The sequence below is a fragment of the Rattus norvegicus genome, chromosome 1 (genome assembly GCF_021556685.1).
Source record: "Rattus norvegicus strain SHRSP/BbbUtx chromosome 1, alternate assembly SHRSP_T2T, whole genome shotgun sequence".
Lineage (NCBI taxonomy): Eukaryota > Metazoa > Chordata > Mammalia > Rodentia > Muridae > Rattus > Rattus norvegicus.
In genome coordinates, this window is record NC_141534.1 from 189,755,011 (window position 1) to 189,776,697 (window position 21,687).

The 21,687-nt window shown below is 47.0% G+C and overlaps 1 protein-coding gene and 1 long non-coding RNA gene across 7 annotated transcripts in view; one reads left to right on the forward strand and one right to left on the reverse strand.

Annotated features, from left to right (window-relative positions):
* Positions 1 to 585: 585 nt before the first annotated feature.
* LOC147996958 (uncharacterized) lies at positions 586 to 7,136 on the reverse strand. Of its 2 annotated transcripts, none has more exons than XR_015652477.1 (4): positions 7,015 to 7,136; positions 2,092 to 2,211; positions 1,752 to 1,910; positions 586 to 1,612 (listed from the first exon to the last, which is right to left on the reverse strand). It is a non-coding gene; the product is annotated as an uncharacterized LOC147996958 (long non-coding RNA). The 2 variants fall into 2 exon arrangements; XR_015652478.1 differs by having other exon boundaries at positions 1,719 to 1,910; positions 7,015 to 7,074.
* The window catches only part of Prkcb (protein kinase C, beta), a 331,348-nt gene continuing 315,670 nt past the window's right edge, over positions 6,010 to 21,687 (forward strand). For 3 of the 5 annotated variants that reach the window (XR_015664618.1, XM_087624875.1, XM_087624854.1), the window contains exons 1-2: positions 6,010 to 6,392; positions 7,379 to 7,410. Coding sequence is in view for 4 of the 5 variants with exons in the window: in XM_087624875.1 (XP_087481001.1) it covers positions 6,220 to 6,392; positions 7,379 to 7,410 (205 nt within the window). In the remaining variant the exon portion in view is untranslated. 5 annotated transcript variants of the gene reach the window in all.

Consider the following 21,687-nt stretch of genomic DNA (forward strand, 5'->3'; position numbering starts at 1 on the left):
GTGTGCATGCGCACACTCGCGACTGCAAGCAGACACACACACATATGTATTTTTGAAGAACTAGAGATTGAGCCTAAGGCCTAACACACAACAGGCAAGTGTTCTACGACCAGTTACACCCTAACCTTTTTGTCTTTGAACAGTTTGGTTATAATCTATCTTGGTGTGATAAGTTAAAAAAGTTTGTTGAGCTTATTGAATATTTTAAAAGATATATTTATTTTTATCTTATGTGTATGAGTATTTTGCCTGCATTTACATGAATGCACTATGTGTGTAAGGCCAGAAGAAAGTATTGAATATTATGGAACTGTAGTTCCTGACAATTTGTTAGTTGCCATGCTTGTGCTGGGAACAGAACCCAGGTCCTCTGCAAGAGCAGTAAGCAGTTCTAACTCCCGAGTCATCTCTGAAGCCCCATTCTCCAGTGTTTATACTTACATCTTTCCTCAAACTGGGGAAGTTTCTGGTCATTATGCTTAATGAGTTTCTTAAATATTTTCTTTCTCTCCTTCATAGACTCCCACACGTGTCCTGTTAGCTTGCTTGATGGTGTCACATGGGGCCCATGGATTCTGTTTTGTGTAATAATTTCTCTCTTTCTCTCTGAGATGCAATAGTTTCAAACATCATGTATGAAATTTACAGATCTTTCTTTCTTTCTTTCTTTTTTCCTTCTAAGTAAATCTTTGAGCCTTTAAGTGAATGTTCTATTTTAGTTGAAACTTTCTGCTCTAGAACTTCTCCTCGTTCTTGGTTTTAGGTTTCCTGCTTCTTTATTAACACACCAATTTTATTCATGTGTGGTTTCTTGGCTGTTTCCACATATTTCTTTTATTCTTTGAGCATTTTAAAAGCTGTTGTCTTGTGGTAACTGTTGCATATGTCTAATTAGCTAGCTTGCTAACTAACTACGTGTACTATAGTTAGTGTCTCATGAGACCACCGTCTGGCCACTGTGGACTCCGTTCTTCCTTCCTTCTTCTTCTTTCCCCTCTTCCTCCTTCTAAAGGAGAGATGCTTTCTTTTCAAAGAGGTCTTTCCTTTTTATTTACATACCTGTGAGTGTAATGCAGCACAAGTGCATTTTCCCCAGAGTCCGGAAAAGGGCAACAGATGCTCTGGAGCCAGAGTTAAAAATCAAATGTGAGCGACCAGGGTTCTGGGAACCAGATTTCGGTCCCTTGGAAGAGTAGCAAGATCTCATAAGCACAGAGCCATTGTCTCTCCAGCCCTGGCATGGCTTTTTCTGATGTATTTCTCCTCTTTGAATTACTGTATTAATATCAGTTTCCAATGTAGTTGGTAGTTTTATGGTGACCTTGAAAAGATACCTAACATTTGCTAGCTTCTGTTTCCAGAGTTTTCCAATGAGGGTTTGAGATGTATTAATTCTCTAAAACTCTGACAAATCTCCCTATGTTGCCTCTTAAAATCTTTGAGTCTCTTCCACTGAGAAATGGTCTTTCTTTGAATGGTGGGTTCTGTGGCTGTTTGACCAACAACTTGCATCAAGAATGCTGCTGTTCTGGATTCCAGGGTAGATGTCAGGAAAATGTAACCTTCTACTTCTGGTCCTCGGGAGGACTGACTCTTGGAGTTGGCCACCATGCTGTGAAGAAGACCAAGCAACCAGTGGAGAGGCACAAGTGAAGGGAAGCCAACCTCCCCGCTAAAGCCCTGGGCGAGCTCGCAGTTGACAGCCAGCAGCAACTTACTGCCAAGTAAGTGGAGAGTTTGAAGTTGGTTACCTCAGCTTCCTGTCAGGCAACCACTGCCGGCGCCATATGGAATGGAGGTGCTTCCAGTTATCCATTTTAAAATTAACTTAATCCATTCTTTAGAACAGAGCTGGGCAAAGAAATATGGTGTGATCCACGTACACCGTTTTACATTTTCTAGTAACCACCCTGCAAAAAATAAAAGCAATCAGACAGAATTACTTCTGGGGAGAAATTTGATTATATAAAAGTGCTGGAACTCATCAATCTATGAAAATGTAAAATTTCAGCATGCAATGAAAACGAACGTTAGGAGCTATTTTAGGCTCATTTCCATTATGCATGCCTGAAATTTAGGGTGCGGACTCACCTAATCACGGTGGTTACTTGGGTGACTGTTCTTGACAATCAGCTCAGACCAACCAAGTTTCAAATGCTCAACAGCCACAGCCACGTGTGTCCAGTGTTGCCCACACTGGACAGTACAGCTCTAGGATGGAACACAAAATTCTCACACACCTTAACAGAGAAGGACACCAGGACACACTGAGGGCAGCTGGCCTGGCTGGGGTAGGCAATCCAGTGGTTTGAATGGTGCCACTTCCACACGCTCGTGTGTCACAGTTCCTACAACCTATAAATGCTATTTTTGTCTTGTTGGTGAAGCCTGCCTTTGATGCCTGGGGAGTCGCTCTAGAATAACCCATAAATAGTATTTTATTTAGAAAAAGTCTTCCTAGATGTGATTGACGTAGGGATATTGGCATAAAGAGATCGTTCGGATTAATAGGGTGGGCCTGAAGTCCAATGAGCAGTGAGTGTCCTTATAAGACACAAGACGGAAGTCAGACAGAAGAGAAGAGAAGCACACTAGGGAATAGGAACACAAAGGCAGAGAAAGATGTGACACGAACAGCCAGCTGAAGCAGGGACAGAGAGGGAGGGTTTCCTATCTGAGTCCTCCACAGGGAAGATGGCCCTGAGATACATTGGTTTAGAATTTTTAAAAACTTATTTAAAGATTGATTTCTTTTTATTTTATGTGTCTGAGGGTTGTGCCTGCCTGCATGTATGTGTACCCATGTGTGTGCCTGGGGCCTGATCAAAGAGGTTGTAGGAACTCTGACACTGGAGTTACAGCATTGTGAGCCACCATGTGGGTGCTGGGACCTGAACCCAGGTCCTCTAAAGCAAGTGTGCTTAACTATTAAGCCATCTGTCCAGTCTCTGATTTAGAGTTTTTACCCTCTGTTAAATGTAAGGAGCAATGTACTCCTATCTGTGGTCACTCCAGTTTGTGATAGTTTTTGGGTGCTGTAGAATTCATGGGCTCAGCATTATGAATGAACTCTGGTTTGAAGAGACCTTGGCTCCATTACAATCCAGGACAACCTGTTTCCCTATCATGTCTGAAATCTACCAAATGCCCAGCACTTACTCTTTAATGGGTACAGGTGACCTGAGTAGGGGCCCTGGTGACCTGGACACACGCATTAATCTTCTACTCTTCAGGCTTGAGGAAGGTCATGTCATGTTGTTCTCCCTGGCTTCATCTTTTCAAAGGACCTCCCCACTGCTCTCTCTGCCCCCATCCTCCTTGTTTAAAGCCCATTTCCTATGTGGTACCCAGGGCGATCTTTAAGAGGAACCTGTGTTGTATCAGGCGACGTCTCATTGTTTAACAGTTGCTGTCTCTTTTCTATCCCAGACACAGAGACCACCTTACTTCTGTCCAGCACGAAGGCTGGCTCCTGCCCCGGGGCCTTTGAGTTCGTTCTTTTGTCTCCTTAGACAATTGTAGCCTCAGACAGGACCATGTCTGCTCACCACCACTTCACGCAAGCTTTCTCTCAGATGGACCTAAATGCAAAGGGCTTCCTTGGACACCGCTATTTTTTTCTTTATAATTTGTAAGATTATATGATTTCATTACAGGACAGATGTTCACACCACTTGGTAGAGATTTGCTAATTGATAGATTATCATTCCTCAGTCTCATCTATTGGTTTATAAGCGCCATGAAGGCAGAGCCCTTTATCTGGCTTATTTTAGCGTCTGGAATAGCATGTGCAAGTGTGCGATGAATTCTTGTTGAGTGAACGAGCAAACAAATGGATGAACTCAGAAATGCAATCTCTATTGAACAATGTCTTCCCCCCACCCCTGCGGAGAACTTATAAATTGGGTATTTAGGTAAAATGCTATAGTGTGAACAATAAAAAGAAAGGAAGAGTACTGGGCTGACAAAACAAAACAAAACAAAAAACGGTATTCAAAGGCCACAGTTTGACCTTTAACCTATAGAGATCTGGGTCCAATGGGAACCTGATTCCCCAACCTCCCTTCACACCACTCTTCCAGGAATGGAATGGCTTTTAGGACAGCAGCCCTTGCAGCTCCAGGCCTAGACACCATGAGGTAGTTTGTTGTTACAGACCAAAGTCATTCAGAGCACTTGGTTCAAAAGACAGGATGTGGGCTGTGAGCCTCCAGTGCATCTTTCAAAGGAAATCTCCTTCAGCAGCAATGTCTCCTGGGATGTTTTCCCAAGTCTCCCTGGGAGGTGCTGGGGCCTCTCAAAAGACTAAGAATAGCCAGGGACATCCAGTTTCCCAAACATGCCAACCTTAAAAGTGAACGCTATTTTTCCTTGCTACCTTTGCATTACTATGAAGGAGAAGGGCAGCACTGTATTATTATAGGTAGGGCTCACCATGCAGTTGTTAGATACCTGACTGTGACTTCCCACTTGGTAGCCCCCGATCGTAATTGTCAGTGTGGTATCCAAGCTCTCCCACCACAGAGGTCCACCCCTTTGTCACCAGTGTGCTTTGTAGTCAGGGCAGCCACCATTCCACAACCCTGAGACTGTGTACCCCTTAGTCACTCCCATCTAACTACTCTCATTCACAGAGCATATCCGGTCGTATGGGTTGTTGTTGTGACTGAATGAGGTAGTGCACACGCCTCACTGACACCCAGCACTAATGTTTTATGTTTATTTTTAATTTTTTCCCATTTGCAGGTAACCTTCATTCACTCTGTTACTTACTCACGCAGCACTCACTGGGCTTGTAGGAGGTGTCAGATGCTGAACTCGACACCAGGAGACATGAAGGTGTCATTGACAATGCCAGGGACATGTGGAAGAGTGCAGTCAGATGCTATCTTCCATCCCCAGGGTGTACAGCATCACAGCAGAAGGAAATTTAGGTGCAGTGCCTTATATAACAGCCAATGTCGTATCATTGGTTATCTTCCCATCCTTCAGGTTGCATCAAGGGGAGTGTGGCGTTGGATATTAATGTTCCCTGAACATTTGAAATCTCTCCCAACAAATACAAGAAGGCCCTCGGTGTGAGGAAAGCATCTGGGGAGATCTTAACCACATAAACCTAGGTACTTACAACTACATAGACTTTTGTTTTAAAAGACCGCACAAGTATGACCAGAAGGGAGCAAAGTGAATGAAATTTTGGGAAACAGTCAATGAATTTGTCTCCCTTTATCTTTAGCCCAGTCACATTTTGCCATTGGGGAAACTTGAGTCATTTTGTGGAGAGAGTTCTCTTCTAAGGGTTCGTTGGAGCAAGCAGAGACAAGTCTTTGAGGTGGATATGTATATATAATATACAATATGTATATTATATATTATATATGCGTGCTCCTCCCCTACCTCCGCAGACTCTCTCTCTCTCTCTCTCTCTCTCTCTCTCTCTCTCTCTCTCTCTCTCTCTCTCTGTGTGTGTGTGTGTGTGTGTGTGTCCACAGGCCTTTCCGGATGAGTGACAATTTTGAAAGCCCATCCCTCCAGGAGACGCATGCAGAATGACCAATGGGATGATGGATGGAGGGTGCTGGGTAGCAGTCTCTGCAGAGGCCAGGGTGAAACTGGCTGCATCTAGCCTGTTCAACCCTCATCTCCTTGAACCCTTCGGATACTTAGGCGTTCAATCCTTTCTTGGGCACCCGAGGTGCTCATCTTAACGCACCCCAGGGCCTAGGACAGGGTGCCAGGGGCGCGGCTCAGATCTGTCCAGCGCAGTCTGCGGTCCTCGCGCCGCAGCGCTGCGGCTAAGAACACTTGGCTGGGGGGCCTGCGGGTTGCGGTGTGTGTGTATATGTGTGTGTGTCTGAGTCTGTGTGTGCGTTTGCTGGTGGTGCCGATATGTAAAGCAGCTGGCGGCTCTGGGCGGGGCCTGGGTTCCATGCAAATGAAGGAGGAGGGGCTACCCTGGGGCTCCGCCTCCCTCCCCCGCAGCTGGGGCCAGCGGTGCCAAGCACAGCTGGACCAGCGGCAGCAGCTGGGCGAGTGACAGCCCAGCAACGCGCGCGCGGCCGCCGCCAGAGCCGGCGCGAAGGGGCAGCGCGGCCCTGCGGTCCCCGGGCGGCAGCAGCGGCCGCCTAGTCCCGCGCCTCTCCGGGCTTACAGCCCCGCGGTCCCGCCGCCCCGGGGCCGCCACCTCTCGGGGCTCCCCCCAGTCCCCGCGCGCGCAAGATGGCTGACCCGGCTGCGGGGCCGCCGCCGAGCGAGGGCGAGGAGAGCACGGTGCGCTTCGCCCGCAAAGGCGCCCTCCGGCAGAAGAACGTGCACGAGGTGAAGAACCACAAATTCACCGCCCGCTTCTTCAAGCAGCCCACCTTCTGCAGCCACTGCACCGACTTCATTTGGTGAGAGTGCGCCGCGCGGGCCACCTGCCTGCGGCCCCAGGGGACAGCGACACGCATGGGGACCCCTGTTTCTGCCCCCCGGGGGAGGAGCCGCGTGATTATCCCCATCCCGCTGGACCTTTTTGCCCTGCGCTCCCAAATGGCCAATCCCTCAGGTGCTGGGTCCTCCGGTCCCAGACAGCTGGTCGCCAGGCGCCTCCTGCCCTCTTGCACTCTGTCGCCCGAGCGCCTAGGGACAGCGCTGCAGGCGCCTTTTCGACACCTGGCTCAGGGCGCAGTGTGGCTGTCCCTCCTCGGCAGGGCAGCTCAGCGGGTGTCTTTCTCGCCTGGGGTTCCCGATCTTTCTGCCTTCTTCCGGGCTCGAGACACTCTCACCCTCACCCCTCCTTTCCGGGGCAGCTCCCTGGGGTGTCCTCCACTTCCCCGGGGCGTGGAGCATCCTTCCCTCTGCGTCCCTAGAGCAGCGCCCTGGGTTATCTCTTACTGTGCCTCCAGAGTCCTGAGCCCCCCTTTTATTCCTCATTCCTCACCCTCACGTCGCTGCCGGGCACCTTTCTTCCTCCTTTCCCTCCAGGAATGGGGCGACCTTCCCCCCCCACCCTAGTCCCTCAGGGGACATCACCTCTCATCCTCCCTCTAGACAGGTCCTTTTCTCTTTCCTTGAGGGTACTCCCGGCATCTCCTTGGGCAGATATCCAGCCCGCCTTCCGCCCCCACCCGGACGGAAATGCACCCTCGCATCCCGCCACCTGGTGGTCGTGGTCTCCTCTGTACTGCAGGGGAGTTGTGGGGTGGGGGTTACTGTCAAGCTCCCGTAGTGTACCTCCCACCCAATCCCATTCAAGGTGGAAGGCACCTTGGAGACCGCGCTGAAGCTAGGAGGTTGCCCCCGGGGTAGAGGGACAGTGGGAAGGGAGGAAGTGACTGTGTGACATTAGCTGGTAACTGGACCCCTCCGACTGATAATCCTCCTTGTGCTTTTACAGGGGCTTCGGGAAGCAGGGATTCCAGTGTCAAGGTAGGCTCTGTGGCTCTGTGGATGTCACTTGTGGGAAGAGAGAGTGAAACAGACTTCACAGACGTGGCTGAGTTAGGCAGAGTGAAGTAATCCTGCCTGTCAGAGTGACCTCCCAGGCTAGGAATCCTTCACCACCAAAGGGTCCTTTTAAGGGGTTTGTGTTTGGGCCAATGATGCACCATCCAGGAAAGGCCAGTGAGCTGGAAGGCCCTAAAAGTCAAAAAGTGCATCCATCCATCCATCTCGCTGCCGTCTGAGCATTCTCTTGGGATCACCAGCTCTGCTTAAGAAATGAAATGTCTTCAAGGACTCTTGTGTGGAGGGAGCCTCTTTCTTCCTGACTCCAGTCCTTTCTTGCTCATCGTTCTTCCTTACTTCAGGAGGAGGTTCTACCTCTTCCCCTGCTTTGCAGAGATCCCAGCAGGTGGTTGTCTCCTCTGCAGATGGTGCACCCCCCCTGGAAAAGCAACTGCGGTTTCCCCTGGGCCTCCTCCCTCTTTGAAAGGGATGGTTCCAGATGGGGTGCCTCGGGGATCCTGCCTCAGGTTGCCCTTTTTTAACATCTGAGGAGGTGCAGGAAGGGCTCCAAGAGACTGCTTACCTGGGTTCTTGGTTCTGGCTCTAAAGCTATGATTTGAACCATGGGTGCCTAATCAAATATCAGAGACTCGGTGGCCTCTCTTATCTCTAGGGTTCATGCCTACAAGATGGGCTGTGGGCTGAGGAATGTAGCTCTGGAGAGTACTTGCTTTGTGCCAGAGAGGTTCTGACACAAAATGGGAGAGGGGGAAAGATAGGTTTTAAATTGACTCTCTAAAGAGGTAGCCTTGTTTAACCCTTAGAATGCCATAAAATAGTTTGTAAATTTCACACACACACACACACACACACACACACACACACACACACACACACACACCACAGCTTCAACTTGTTGAATACGGACCCTACTTTCCTGCTGGAGCAATCATTTGGAACTGAGGGCATCCGTTTACCAGGGCATACATTTGTGGCTTTGCCACTATTCAACACTGGCCTTCTACTTCTGATCCCTTTTGCCCCTTAAATTTACTGGTTTGTACCTCCTTCCCCCTTTAGACCAGATGTGGTTGGGTTTAGTTAGAAGTGGTTCTGTATTCTTCTCCTCCCCAACTTTCCTTCCCCTTCATCTCCCCCTCCCCCTCCTACCTTTTTCTTCCCCTTCCTCTCTCCCCCTTCCCTGTTCTCTCTCAGATTCACTTTGTGCCCAGACTGACCTTGACCTGCATATTTTTCAGTCTTCTTGTATTAGTCTCCCAGATGCTGGTAATACAGGTATCCCCAGGGTCCAAATGACTTCTCCACCCTATGAACTTGCCTTAAATCTGGAGAAGAAAGCATATGGGTGTGGAAAAGCCTGGTGTGACTTAGTACCCATGGGTAACTTTACCTTGCACCATTATTCTGCCGACAAACTTAAAAAGAGCCCAGCAACCAGAGGTGGCTTTGGGATGTGCACAAAATGCTGACCTCTAGCGTATGTGCCTGGCTACCCTAGGCTGAAGGCTCTTACTGAGTTCTGGAGTGAGACAGGACAAGTTTCAGTCTCCTCTGCAAAGACCTGAAGCTTCTGTTTTATGTAGCACATGGAAGGACTGCCACGTCCCTGCCAGTGGCACAGCCTGGATGGTTTTTCTAGAACTTGATCTCACTCTCTCAAACAAGCCACTGATGGTGGCTCGGTGCTGGGACTGTGGAATCTCTAGGTGCTTGCCTTTTACTTGCGTGAATTGGTTTCTGTTTTTGTCTCTTGCCGAGGTCAGGGATTTTTTAAATACTGCTTCTGTGGCTCTCCTGTGCCACCTGCTCTGCTGTTATTGATGGCTGGGAAAGTCAGCTTTGGAATGTGCGGGGGACGGCACATATGGAGCAGGAGATCCTTTTATTCAAAGCCTAGGGTTTTTTTTTTTTTTTTGGGCACAATGAGAAAAAAAAAATCAGAATGAAAACTTTCAAGAAGTATGATCAACTTCTTTAGGGGCAACACTTCCAGAAGCTGGGCAGAGCATTGGCCTAGTGTGCTGGACTCCCTGGGTTCCAGGGGACAAAAGGAAGTGTGGGGAGATAGGTATTTGAAAAATCATTTCTCCACCCCTTAGCTCTCTGAACATCTGGCCCTCTGTTACTGCATTGACGGCCTACTCCATCTGACTTGGAGCGGGTAGGAGGAAGAGGGGGTGGGGCAGATTGATGGGTCCTGAACTGAGCTGCTTAGAATGGGGTACATCCCAGAAGGGGACAGGGTTTACCACTGGTACACAGTGTTGCTTGGGACTAATTCTGGAACCACAGACAAGCTTTTTTTTTATATGATTATAAAAGATACCTGCTATTTTTTTCCTTAAAGTGGATTTACTTAAAATAGGATCAACATTATAATAGAAAACAAACAGGTTTATTCTTTTACTTAAGTCAACAGTTCAGAGGTCTGGTCTTTCAGTTTCTTATGCTGCTGACCCAGGAAGCAATAGTTATCTCATAGCTCTAGAAGACACTGGATTCCCTAGGCATCAGGCCTCATTTTAGCCAGCAGGGACAAGAAGGGGATGAAATAAGTCAAAAGACACATCACTTTCAGTGACCCTCGGGGATGCTGCCTTGAGAAACTTTGTTACATATTCTGGATAGATTGGCTAGAACCCAATGCCATGTTCACGCCTTGTTGCAAGTGAACCTGCAGAACAGTAGTGTTTAGCTCAGGTAGCGCATTCCCAGCCAACAGCTGAGGGAGGGGTGTTTCCATCTCAAAGGTGGAGGAGGCAGAGGTTGGCTAACCTCTCAGGAGGGTGTGGGAGGATCCCAGGACCCAGAAACCCTTGCTACTGCTCCCCACCCCATGCTCCAGTAGCTGTCATGGAAATCAGGTACAGGACAGAACATCCGGGAACCATAGGGAACTACAGATTTTTATAGATTAGGGAAGCTTTCTTAGGAAATGACTTCTTGCTTTGTACAGCCAAAGGACACGACTCTCAGTTAGCTGCCACTGACTTACCCACCTCTCCTCCCTCTTTCTTCGATAATGCCTCTGCTGACAGAGGATCCCTCTTGTGAAATTGCATAAATTTTTGGATTAGAAATGGGACCCATTGTACCACAGGACAGACCTTTCTTTCTCCAAGGTACTCTTTTAATAAACCTAAAACCTGCACGCTGTGCTTTAATTGTAATCAACTCACTAATCACTGGGAGGAATTCAACTTTTATCCAAAGAAAGACTTTGCAGTTTGGCAGAGAGGAAACTTTCTTTCTTTCTTTCTTTCTTTCTTTCTTTCTTTCTTTCTTTCTTTCTTTTTTTCTTTCTTTCTGTTTTTCTTTCTTTCTTTCTTAAAGGAAGTCATTTCAGTAGAAATAGAGAAGCATTAGGACGTCCAGATCTAGATTTTTAAAGCACGTGGTTAAAACCAGACAGAAGTGGACTCTGATCACTGATCTTCTATCTGCTCACCATGTGACCTTGGTGAGTCCATCCCCCACACTGTGGCCTTGCTCGCCGCCATCTTGGTGAAAGAGGACAGCAGTGTCTCCTTTGTAGAGCTATGGGGTGGAATGAGAGGTAGCTAAGGAGAAATATCCACAGTAGAGCTATGGGGTGGAATGAGAGGTAGCTAAGGAGAAATATCCACAGTGAGCGTAAACAACTCAGAGCAAGGAGACCATCGATACTTGATCAGTGGTGGGAAAATGTATCAAAGCGGGGCAGAGCTGACTGGAACTCGTGAAATGACTGTGCCTGCTTCATGTGCTCAGATGGTTGTGTTTTGCTGAAGACTGGGTAATATCAGCCGGTATGTACTTCAGAGTCTCTCGACTCAGAGTGAATGGCTTCCCTCATGAGAAAGATCTGAACTTGCCTTGGACTCTCTGAAAAAGCCCCGTGCCAATGTTTTTCTGACTGTAAAGAACTAGACAATGATTCTAACAAGGAGCTGTTTTCCCTTCCCTGGGTGAATTCGAAAACATGTTTTTAGCTTCTTGCTTGAACTATTTAATAAAGAAAGAAAGCAAACTCTAAGTATCACCTGAACCTACAACTGTTGTCTTCCCTCAATAGATACTCTATAGAATACAAGTTTAATGTAAAATATTGTTAACATATACAGATTAGAACATGCAATGAAAAGAACAATCAACAGTTATGTCAATTGAGGTTAGGGGTGTGGCTCAGTGGAAGTACACACAAGGTTTTGGGTTCCATCTCCCATCTTGAAAAACAAAAGAATATAGGGAAATATTAATTAGAAGGTAATTTCATTTTGGCCATACCTTTCTCTGTGTACTTATATTGTTACACTGAGTAGTTTGGGCTGAATTTTCTCAGTAAACTGAGAGTCAGCAAGGCACACTGAAAGTGGTAACCATGGCCTGGGTTGCTCTTACCCTCCCCCTGAAACTTTGTGACTGACCAGTGGAACACCTTCCCAAGTAAATTCGGAAGATATGACCTTTGGAAATATGGTTGGTATGATACAAAGTTTCTTCGACACTAATAAGAAAATGCATTATTTCTAATACTAGTGACCATCCAGGCTCCACCAGAACCAGAGGAAACATGTAGATAGTGCATCAGAGTCAGTGTGGGAAACCATGAGAGGGTGACTGGTCAGAGGCAGCTGAACATTTGAAGTTAATTTATATAGGGCTGGAGAGGTGGCTTGGCGGCTCAGAGAGTGCACTGCCCCTGCAGAGGACCCAGATTCAGTTCCCATCACCTGCAACAGGTGACTTACAACCACCTGTAGTTACACCTCCAAGAGGACCCTCTGCTTCCGGTCTCTCTAGGCACCAGCATTCTTCACATGTATGTGCCCCGCCCCATACACGCAATTCAAGATAATAAATAATCCTAAAAAGAAAACGATTTCCATCCATGTTGATACTGGAGTCTTTCCTTTCTCTGCCTCTCCCTGTTTCTCTTTCCTTCCCCACCCGACATGTGCACACACATATAAAAATAGATTCGTATGTCGTAATTTTGAGATTATGCGTGGCGCTTCTTTCCAGCCTCGGAGAGTCAAATCACTGAGTAGCATTTCAAATTCATGTCTGTTTTTTTGATTCTGCAGATCAGTTTGCTCCTGGTAGGCAGCAGGGTCAGCTAGAAAGTTCTCCCTCTTAGGTCGAGGCTTTCCAATGCTGGGACCCTTGCCATTTTCCACATTTTTTTGTAATATAAAATTATCGACTTCATTCACCCAATCTCACTAGTTGAAGTTGTGTGATATCCCATAGAAAGAATGTTAGGCCTTTTTAATGGAGACTAAACATCCACAGTGTTTACGTATGACATTTGGAAGTGTGATGTCTGCTTGAAAAATCCAGTAGGAAATTTGTCTTTTAGCACACCTGTTTACCCGCTTTCCCACATATCCATTCATACATGCGTACATGCATGTATCCTTTCACTCATTGATCCATCCGTCCATCCATCCATCCACTCCACCCATCCATCCATGCATCCATGCATCCTTTAAAAACATATTCCGTGGGGCTGGGGATTTAGCTCAGTGGTAGAGCGCTTACCTAGGAAGCGCAAGGCCCTGGGTTCGGTCCCCAGCTCCGAAAAAAAAGAACCAAAAAAAAAAAAAAACATATTCCGTGACTGACTTCTATGCGTACGGAATGACTTTAGGTGACAGCCACCCCACATGCTACTGTGAAGATTCCTCATGCGGTAGTGTAGGAAGGGGAGGTATGACTTACCACAAGTGATTTCTTTTAAGCCAAGATTTAATTTTACCTGGATGGAAATCTACCAGAGAGTTTCATGATATGCTAACCTATGCAATGTTTCCAGGTAGAGTTGGGGGTCCTTCCATCTAAGAATCAAGAAGCCCAAATACTCACACTACATTCTGAGTTGTCAGAGACCCAGAGCATACATGCATTGCGATGTATGTAGAGATATGTAAGAGGCACTATCTCAGAGACATTTCTTGCGGAGAGCCCCCAGCTTTCTGTTTGTTTCTCTCAAGAGAGTCCTTGGACAAGGGACCTCAATATGAAGTCTCAGCGTGACAGCCAGAGAGCTCCAGATCCTCATAGTAACTCAGATAACGAGCCGACTTCCCTTTTGTCTAGGGGTTACAGTTTGAGGTGTCTGTTCTAAAGCAGAAAACTCAGACAATTTCGGGGGGTGGTAGAGCAAGTCGAAGCTGGTGGGTGGTAACGTAAATACAAAGAAGGGGTGGGCATCGTGGGGATTTGTCAGCCGAAATGCAGTTCAGGGACTTGAGGCTGCTTTCTCGGCCCTAAATGCTCTACGGTGTCAGTCCCCTCTCTGCCTTACAGTTCCTTTCTTTTGGAAGTGATGTTTTTGAAGTAGCTTCATGGTTAACAGCACTGAATCAAGCATACACTGAGGGAGATGCTATGTTGACTTTCTCTCCCCATCTTTCTGATTTCAGTTGAGAGAGTGTTTTGCGTTGGTGCTAACGTGTCTTTAATGACTACACAGACCTGCAACCCAGTAAATCTCCATCCGGTGTTCTCAGTGAGAGCGGGAGGGCATTTTCGTTTGTTCCTGCAGAGCACCTTGCTTCTTTGATGATTCATTTGTTTTCCACAGCTACCCACCATTGAGTCAGTCCTGTTCTACCCTTGCCTTTGGTTTTGTACTAGCTGCACCTTCTTATGACCAGGCAAGGGGCGCTTCAGTGATTTTCTTGGAAGTTCTCAGAAGTGCTGGAGGACACTCAGGGATCCAGACGTCCCAGCCTTCTGCCTCCTGAGTGGTGAGATTACAGGCACGTGTCACCAAGGATTCTGTCTCTCCATGACTCTGTTTCCTGGGGGCAGGTAAAACATGATACTAAGAAGAAAATACCCATCTGGCTGTCTGCCTAGTCCTTCCTCGATCCATCCCCCTCATATACCCATCTTTCCATTTATCCATTCATATAATAAGTATGCATTGCGTGCCTACCATGTATCAGGTGCCGTTCTAGGCGCTGGAAGCAGAGTAAGGAACAAATAGAGTATCCGCCTTCATGGAATTAGCATCGAAATAGAAGAACCAGAATGTAGAGAGCATAGAATGAACACATAGTACATGGTTCCGTTGCAGTAGGGGTTTTGAAGAGAAAGAAGACACAGTTCTTGCGAAGGAAGTATGTCACATGGCCGGTTAGTTCAGATATGTAATCAAAAGTACTCTACAAAGGGTGTAAAAACCCTTAGTGTGGCGTTGCTATTCCTTGGAGAGAGGTAGAGAAGATTGCAGAGATAAGGTGACATTTGAGAACAGTTTTACCATAAGAGTAGGAGTTCCTAGAGTGACAAGGGGGTGGGGACAGAAGAGAGTACATGTGGAGATATGGAGGAGAGAGAACAGGGTGCCTGCAGGGAACAGGAAGAAGGGTGTGTGAGGGAGGAGCTGGTGGGAGATGAAGGTCACATAGTCATGCCCTAATGTTTGGCTCTGATACAGGCAGTCTGGCCTGGAAGTGCTTCTTGTCATTGTCTTAAGGTGGAGTGTGTGTGTGTGTGTGTGTGTGTGTGTGTGTGTGTGTGTGTGTGTGTGGTGAAGTGGCCAAATGCTTTGGACCAACGTGAGATGCCTTTTGAAACAATCAGCTGTGACTCAGATCCTGAATTTCCAGGCTTTAGAGGTCAGCTGGGATGGAGGACACAGCTACTGAGGGGCGGTAGGGACATAGCAGCTGAGTGCACAGGGATCACTGCTATGTTTTAAATCCTAAAGAGACATTTGGAATTTCATGTCCACCATATTGTTGACTCTTCTATTTTGGGGGGTGGTTACTCGGTTATTTTTGTGGTTCTAACAATAGGGATGCCTCTCTTCATTGCGTCCTTTGGCGCAGAGGACCATAGAAATGATTCTTCCTCTGAAAGGAGTCCTCCCACTCTTCCTCGCTGTGCTGCTGCCAATCACCAGACAGCACAGACGTGGGGCAATGGTGACAGGTATGGGGGACGTAAAAGGCTTTGGTTTAGGGCTGGGAGCTGCTGTGCAAGCATGAGGGACTGAGTTTGAATGCTTGTAACCTTGATGTTGTACAGGGCAGAGACGAGGATCTCTGGGAATTGCTCAAAACCAGCCTAGCTCCAGGTTCAGTGAGAGACTGTCTCAGAGGAGTAAGGTGGAGACTGATATAGAACAGGGCACTGGGCATCCTCCTTTGCCTTCTACGTGCATATGGACGAACACTCCTGCATGCATTATATGTACATGTACCCACACCCAAAGAGAGGGGGCTTTGGTTTAAACCTTGGTGTCTTACAATGGACCCTGACTTAGCCTCTTGGGGCTTCTGTTTCCTCATGGGTACAAGGAAGTGGGAACAGGATCTGGTTTCCAGGGCTCTTGTCAAGTGCTCCATGGGACAGAAAGCAGCTCATGCATGGTGGGTGTTGCTGTTCTCGGTTGGGTCCTATCCTTGTCCTCTTGGGTTACAGTCTTGTTGGGGCGGCGAGATGAATCCTCCCTATCAGAGGTGATTGGGGAATGGATATGCTGACCCTGTCCCAGTTGGCAGCTGACGATGGAGCTGAGAGAGCGCAGCTCAGCAGGGACGAGAGAGGTGATGTGCAGGGTGGTGTGCAGCCTGTCGGGGTTTCTGAGAAAGCCCTTCCTGCCTAGTGATGCTTTAATTAGGTGAATTGAGAGACCCGTGATTGCCCATCTGCCCACTTTTGAAAATGTGTTGATAGCATTTCAACATCAAACAGATTTCCAATTCTTTACATTTTCTTTCTTTCTCACTTTTCTTTTGGTGGTTTGCACCAGTCTCACGTAGTCTAGACCAGCCTCCAGCTCTTTAAGTTGCCTGGACTGTGTTTGAACACCCAGTCTTTTTGCCTCCACCTTCTAAGTACTGGGCTTTATCTCTCTTTCTCAGGGTGGGTTCTTTTACCTTTCAAAGGAACCTTTTTGGTCTCTTCGGTGCTGAAAATACTTGCAAAGAGCATGTGTGAGCTGGAAGTTGCAATCTGAAAGACTTTGTTTGGTTTATGACTTTTATGACTAGTTCTTTTTTTTTCTTTTTTCTTTTTCTTTTCTTTTCTTTTTTTTTTTTTTTTCTGAGCTGGGGACCGAACCCAGGGCCTTGCGTTTGCTAGCCAAGCGCTCTACCACTGAGCTAAATCCCCAACCCCCTTATGACTAGTTCTTATGTTGGAAATCATCCTGTCCTTTGTATTGGTGGGAACCACTCATTAGAATGTACGTATATACAGTCTCTCTCCCTTCCTCTCCCGTGTGTGTGTGTGTGTGTGTGTGTGTGTGTGTGTGTGTGTGTGTGTGTGTGTCTCACTGAATAGCCCAGGCTGGTCCTGAACAGCCCAGAATGGCCCTGAACTCACCATCATCATGCTCTTCATTGCCCAAATTTCCTGAAGCAAGTCTGATTTTTTTTTTTCTCCTCAGGGCTGTCTCCCCTGATTGTCTCCCATTCTCAGGCAGTGGCAGGATGGAATCCAGTATCTCTGTCTTGTGATTGTTTTTAAGTCACTCCCCCACCTTCATAGCTCAATGTTAAGCAAGAGGATCCCTTTCAATATGGCAACTGATGGCTGCCCTTTGAGGCACACACCAGGAGTAGGAAATGTGTCTCCTCTCCGCTGCTGACCTGCTACACCAGAGAGGTCACTGTCACATTGAAACTGCTGGCTTGGGTTTGAGGATCATGAGGATGGGGGTTGGTCCATGGGTCAGACTGTTGGCCTCTATTGACCAGGGCTACCTTACCTTTCCTACAAGGCCTTTGATTCTCCTTCTACAGCTGGAGAGGGGCAGCCAAGGCCTTGCTTCTTAAGCCTTTGCATGGCTAAAGCTTCGCTTTCCAGAATCTTCTCTTCTTCTGTGTGATTGCTTTCCAGTGCTCTCCCCCATCTGTCTTTCTCTCTTCAGGAGGAGACTCTTCTTTGTGACCCCCCCCCATGTTTCTCATTCACCACACCACAGGAGGTACCTGCTGATTGGCCATTTTACCCAGGAAGTGCTTATTTTACTTCTTGAAGATGAGGTCTTGCAAGCCTAGTTTGGCCTCAGACTTGCAATCCTCCTGCCTCAGGCACATACCAAAGATGCTTTGTCAGTTTGGCCTCAGGCTTGCAATCCTCCTGCTTCAGGCACATACCAATGATACTTGGCCAAAAGACTCAGGCTTCTAAGACTCTGAGGCTGGTCCTGAGAAATGTTAGCTGGGGCTTTTCAGCTTTGCACACGGAAGTGACATCTTTCTAGGAGACAGGCACCTTCTGGCATCACCATTGAAGGCTGGTGCTGTTTGTCTCCTTAAGGGTGACATCTGCTTCTTGTTTCAATGTTGCCTATCTGCTGCAAACGATGATAAAGAAGCCAGGGCATTCTGACAATTTTCCCACCCAATAATTTAGTTCTGTTAATGCTCAGAGAACTGGCGTTCACAAACTATATTTAGAACTTAAAAATGTAAAACTCTCTATTAGTCAAGGTATTAGTAGGAATCTCTTAAAGCTACTGTAATAGATGAGCCTCAGAGTCTCTGAAGTTTAACAGAACATTTGCATCTCATTTGCATCTGAGGCACCACCCCCACCCCCATGCAGGTGATCCTGACCAGGCAGTCTTCATGTGGGGCCCCAGAGTTTTCTCTCTTTGGACCAGTGGGTGGGGGAGAAAGCATGTGAGAAAACATTCATTTCGCAACCGTTCTGGTCTTGAGGGACACCTGTTACTTCTGCTCACATCTGTGGATCAGAACTCAGGCATAGGGCAACACAGGCTGCAGGTAGGGAGGGCAGGAAAAGGGTAGGTAGAACCGTGTGACCAGCTCTGTCTCCGGGAGTAAAAGGAAACAGGCTTTGGTGAACACAATCGACCCTTCTTCAGCCTCCAAAGTCACAGTTTTCCATCTTCCCTTTGGGAGTATGCATCCTGTCTTCTCTTGCACTTGACCAAACTGTGATGTGAAACATTGTATCCCTTTACCTTGCCTGGTGCAACTCTATGGGAAAACCAAGTTCTGTCTGTTTTTCTCCCCATTAATTAATTAATTTATTCACTTTACATCTTCATCTGCCTGTTTTTAAAGAGTGAGATAAGGTAGCATTCTTACTGTTTTTAGCAGTTAGACCAATCTGGTTCTTGTTAGAATTTCCGGTTCTCTCCATAAACTGGTTCTTCAAAATAAGATTTATTTGAGCTTTAATTGTGTGGATATATGTATGTGCATACGAGTGCAGGTGTCCATGGAGGACAGACAAGGATATCAGGTTACTTAAAGCTGGTCTTTAAAGGTGGTTAAAAGCTACTTGATGTAGTGCTGGACCTTCTGTAAGAGTGTCTACTTGCTCAAAATGACTGAGCCATTTTCTAGTCCTTAAAGACTGAGATTTATGCTTGTAGGCATCCTGAACTCTATGGCTGACTCTGGGCTAGGCAAGAGTACTTTTATTTATCATTCTTCGTATGTTAGTTTTCCTCCCAGCCTCCCAAATCAATGATTCGCATAACAATTGCATAACAAAGACTGGTAGAGTAAAATAAAGTGTTTTTGCTGAACACTGTTTCCCTTAACTGGGGTCCTTAAGTTGGGCTGGGCTCAACTGGGCAGTTTGTGTGTTCTGGCTGGTCTTATCCACAGACATGAACCTCTGCTGGGATGTGTATTCTTCTTCATTATCTAGTGGGTCACTCCCAGCTTAGGCAAGAGGTGGTGGATGCATTCCTCACACGTGAGTTGAGGGTACACTCAGAGGTGGTGGAGGGGCTTCTTCTCTTAGCAGAAGCAAAGTGTAAGCTCGCTCTAGAAATAAAGGAAAAACTAGAAGAGAGAAGAGATCTTGCTTTTGATGGGGGGAAGCTGTGAACAATTTGGGACGTCTTTGGAATCTAGCACACCAATTTTAATGTGTCTCTAAAGCATGTTCCAGTTCAGTGTCGGTTTCCTGAAATGAACTTGAGCCTACAGCTGGCCACAGTGTAATGTGTACTTCTCAGACCTGGGAAGGATGGCCCTTCCAGGGAGCCAATGGAGCCCAGTGAGATGCTGGGTGTTAAGAGTACAGCCGAGGTTGGGGATTTAGCTCAGTGGTAGAGCGCTTGCCTAGGAAGCGCAAGGCCCTGGGTTCGGTCACCATCACCAGCTCCGGAAAAAAAAAAGAACCAAAAAAAAAAAAAAAGAGTACAGTCGAGGGCTTAGGACATTGAATACCTGAACCATTATAACTGGGTTCTATAATCAGTTAACCCCCAAGGACTTGGCTCTGAATCCAGAGTGTGAGAGTCAGAGCGAGGAGCTTCTGCTCCTGAGGAGACAGAGATGCAAGGGAATTCGCAATACCCTTGGCATGTGAGACTGTAGAAGCATAAAGGGGTACAGACATGGCCTTGTGCCACCCTGGTTAAGGGCATAGGTTCAGAGCTCTGCTTCTTCACTGATCATATGCAGGGCCTGGGGTGTTTTACTTACTTGCAGTCTTTTGTTTTTTTGTCTCTGAAATGAAGATTCTGCTTTCCTGGGGTGCCATTGGATTAGATAAGACAGGGGCACACATCTGACTGCTTGTTATATGTTGGTGCTGAAAAGACAGAGATGGTCTCAAAATGTCCCTGTGAAGATGTCCTAATGGGCACCAGTCTCAGCTCTCCTCCCACATCCCCTGGCTGGTATCAATGATGATGACTGCATGAGGGAGGTTTACCAGATGAATAACTCGACACCCATAAGGCACTGGGGAAGTAGGAAAGGGAGGTGGTGCAGTCGTCATAATAGGAGACAAAGTTGCTCCCATGACTGAAGCTGGGCTGTTTTGTTAGAACTAAGAAAGAGTGTGTGTGTCGGGCAGGGGCAACTTGGAAAGCAGCTGAGTGGTAGATTATTTGCTGAGAGGACACAAGATCCTGCATTTGATCTCCAGGAAAACAACATACATACACGTGCACACACATACACATGCACACTCATGTGCACTTCACACACACACACATACACAGTTACAAGTATACTCACCCACATGCACACACACATGCACATTCATGCACAAGTGCTCGCATACTCACACATACGCATACACACATGCACATACACACGCACTCACAGAGACATAGAGAGATCTACAGTTTGTGGGGGCACACGTGTATAACCTCAGACCTTGAGAAGCTGAGATGAGATCCAAAGTTGGAGCCAGCTTTTGGCTGTGTAGTGAGATTCTGCCTTAAAATGAACAAAAGCAAATGGACGAACAAACACATCCTCAAAGACTGTGTGTGGAGGACAGACACCAACCTCCTCAGGCATTTTCAACTTTGGTTTCTTTTTTTTTTTTTGGTTCTTTTTTTCGGAGCTGGGGACCGAACCCAGGGCCTTGCGCTTCTTAGGCAAGCGCTCTACCGCTGAGCTAAATCCCCAACCCCTGGTTTCTTTTTTGAGACAGGGTCTCTTTATCCCGGGACTCACTGATTAGGCTGGCCCGGTGAGCCCTGGGTCCTTCCCAGTGCCTCCCTAGCCGTGGGGTTATGAGAACACACCACCACACCCATCTTTTCTTACATGACCTGGCTCAGAGGCTTGAGCTCAGGCTCCCACGCTCGCATAACAAGCACTTTACTAGCAGAGCTGTCTCCCCAGCCCCTCTTCTATGTTTGATTTTCACTGCTGTGGTTTATCACTCACTGGAGGGCCACGGAATCAATTGAGTAAGTCAGGTACACTATGAAAAATCAGAATAGAAAATTTCAGAATGTATCAGCCTCGGGAAGGGTAAGTATGGCTTCATGAATCTTTTATTTCATGTGTTCCTATGCAGGCTCGGGTGAACTGGGTCAGACGTAAATGGTGTTTCTACCGTGGGTAGACAGCATGGTTTGAAAGTCACTCTGAAGAGCAGCAAGAAGAAGCCTTGGAGGCTCATGACGTTGGCCCATGGACTGTGGAGGCTTAATTTATTTTTAGGGATATAAACACATTGTTTTGAGTTCTTCATAATTAGAATTTCCCTCTCACTCTAACACACTACCCCAAGATTATTTTGGTCATCTTCCTTGAGCATTAACATATCACAAAGTTATTTTTTTCCAAATGGAATGTTAAGTATAGTGTATCACATCTTTACAAATGGAATGAGTGGTTTGGGTAGAACTGCCTGGCCTGACCTGCTGCTGGGGCTAAGTGTCAGATTCTGTGACAAGAGGTGTCCAGAGACGGCAGAGAGAAGAAACTGCTTATTGGGAGGAGGGGGTAATGTGGGCTTGGAAAGAAGTGTTTTATAAGCAGAACCTTCACGGAGGGAGGG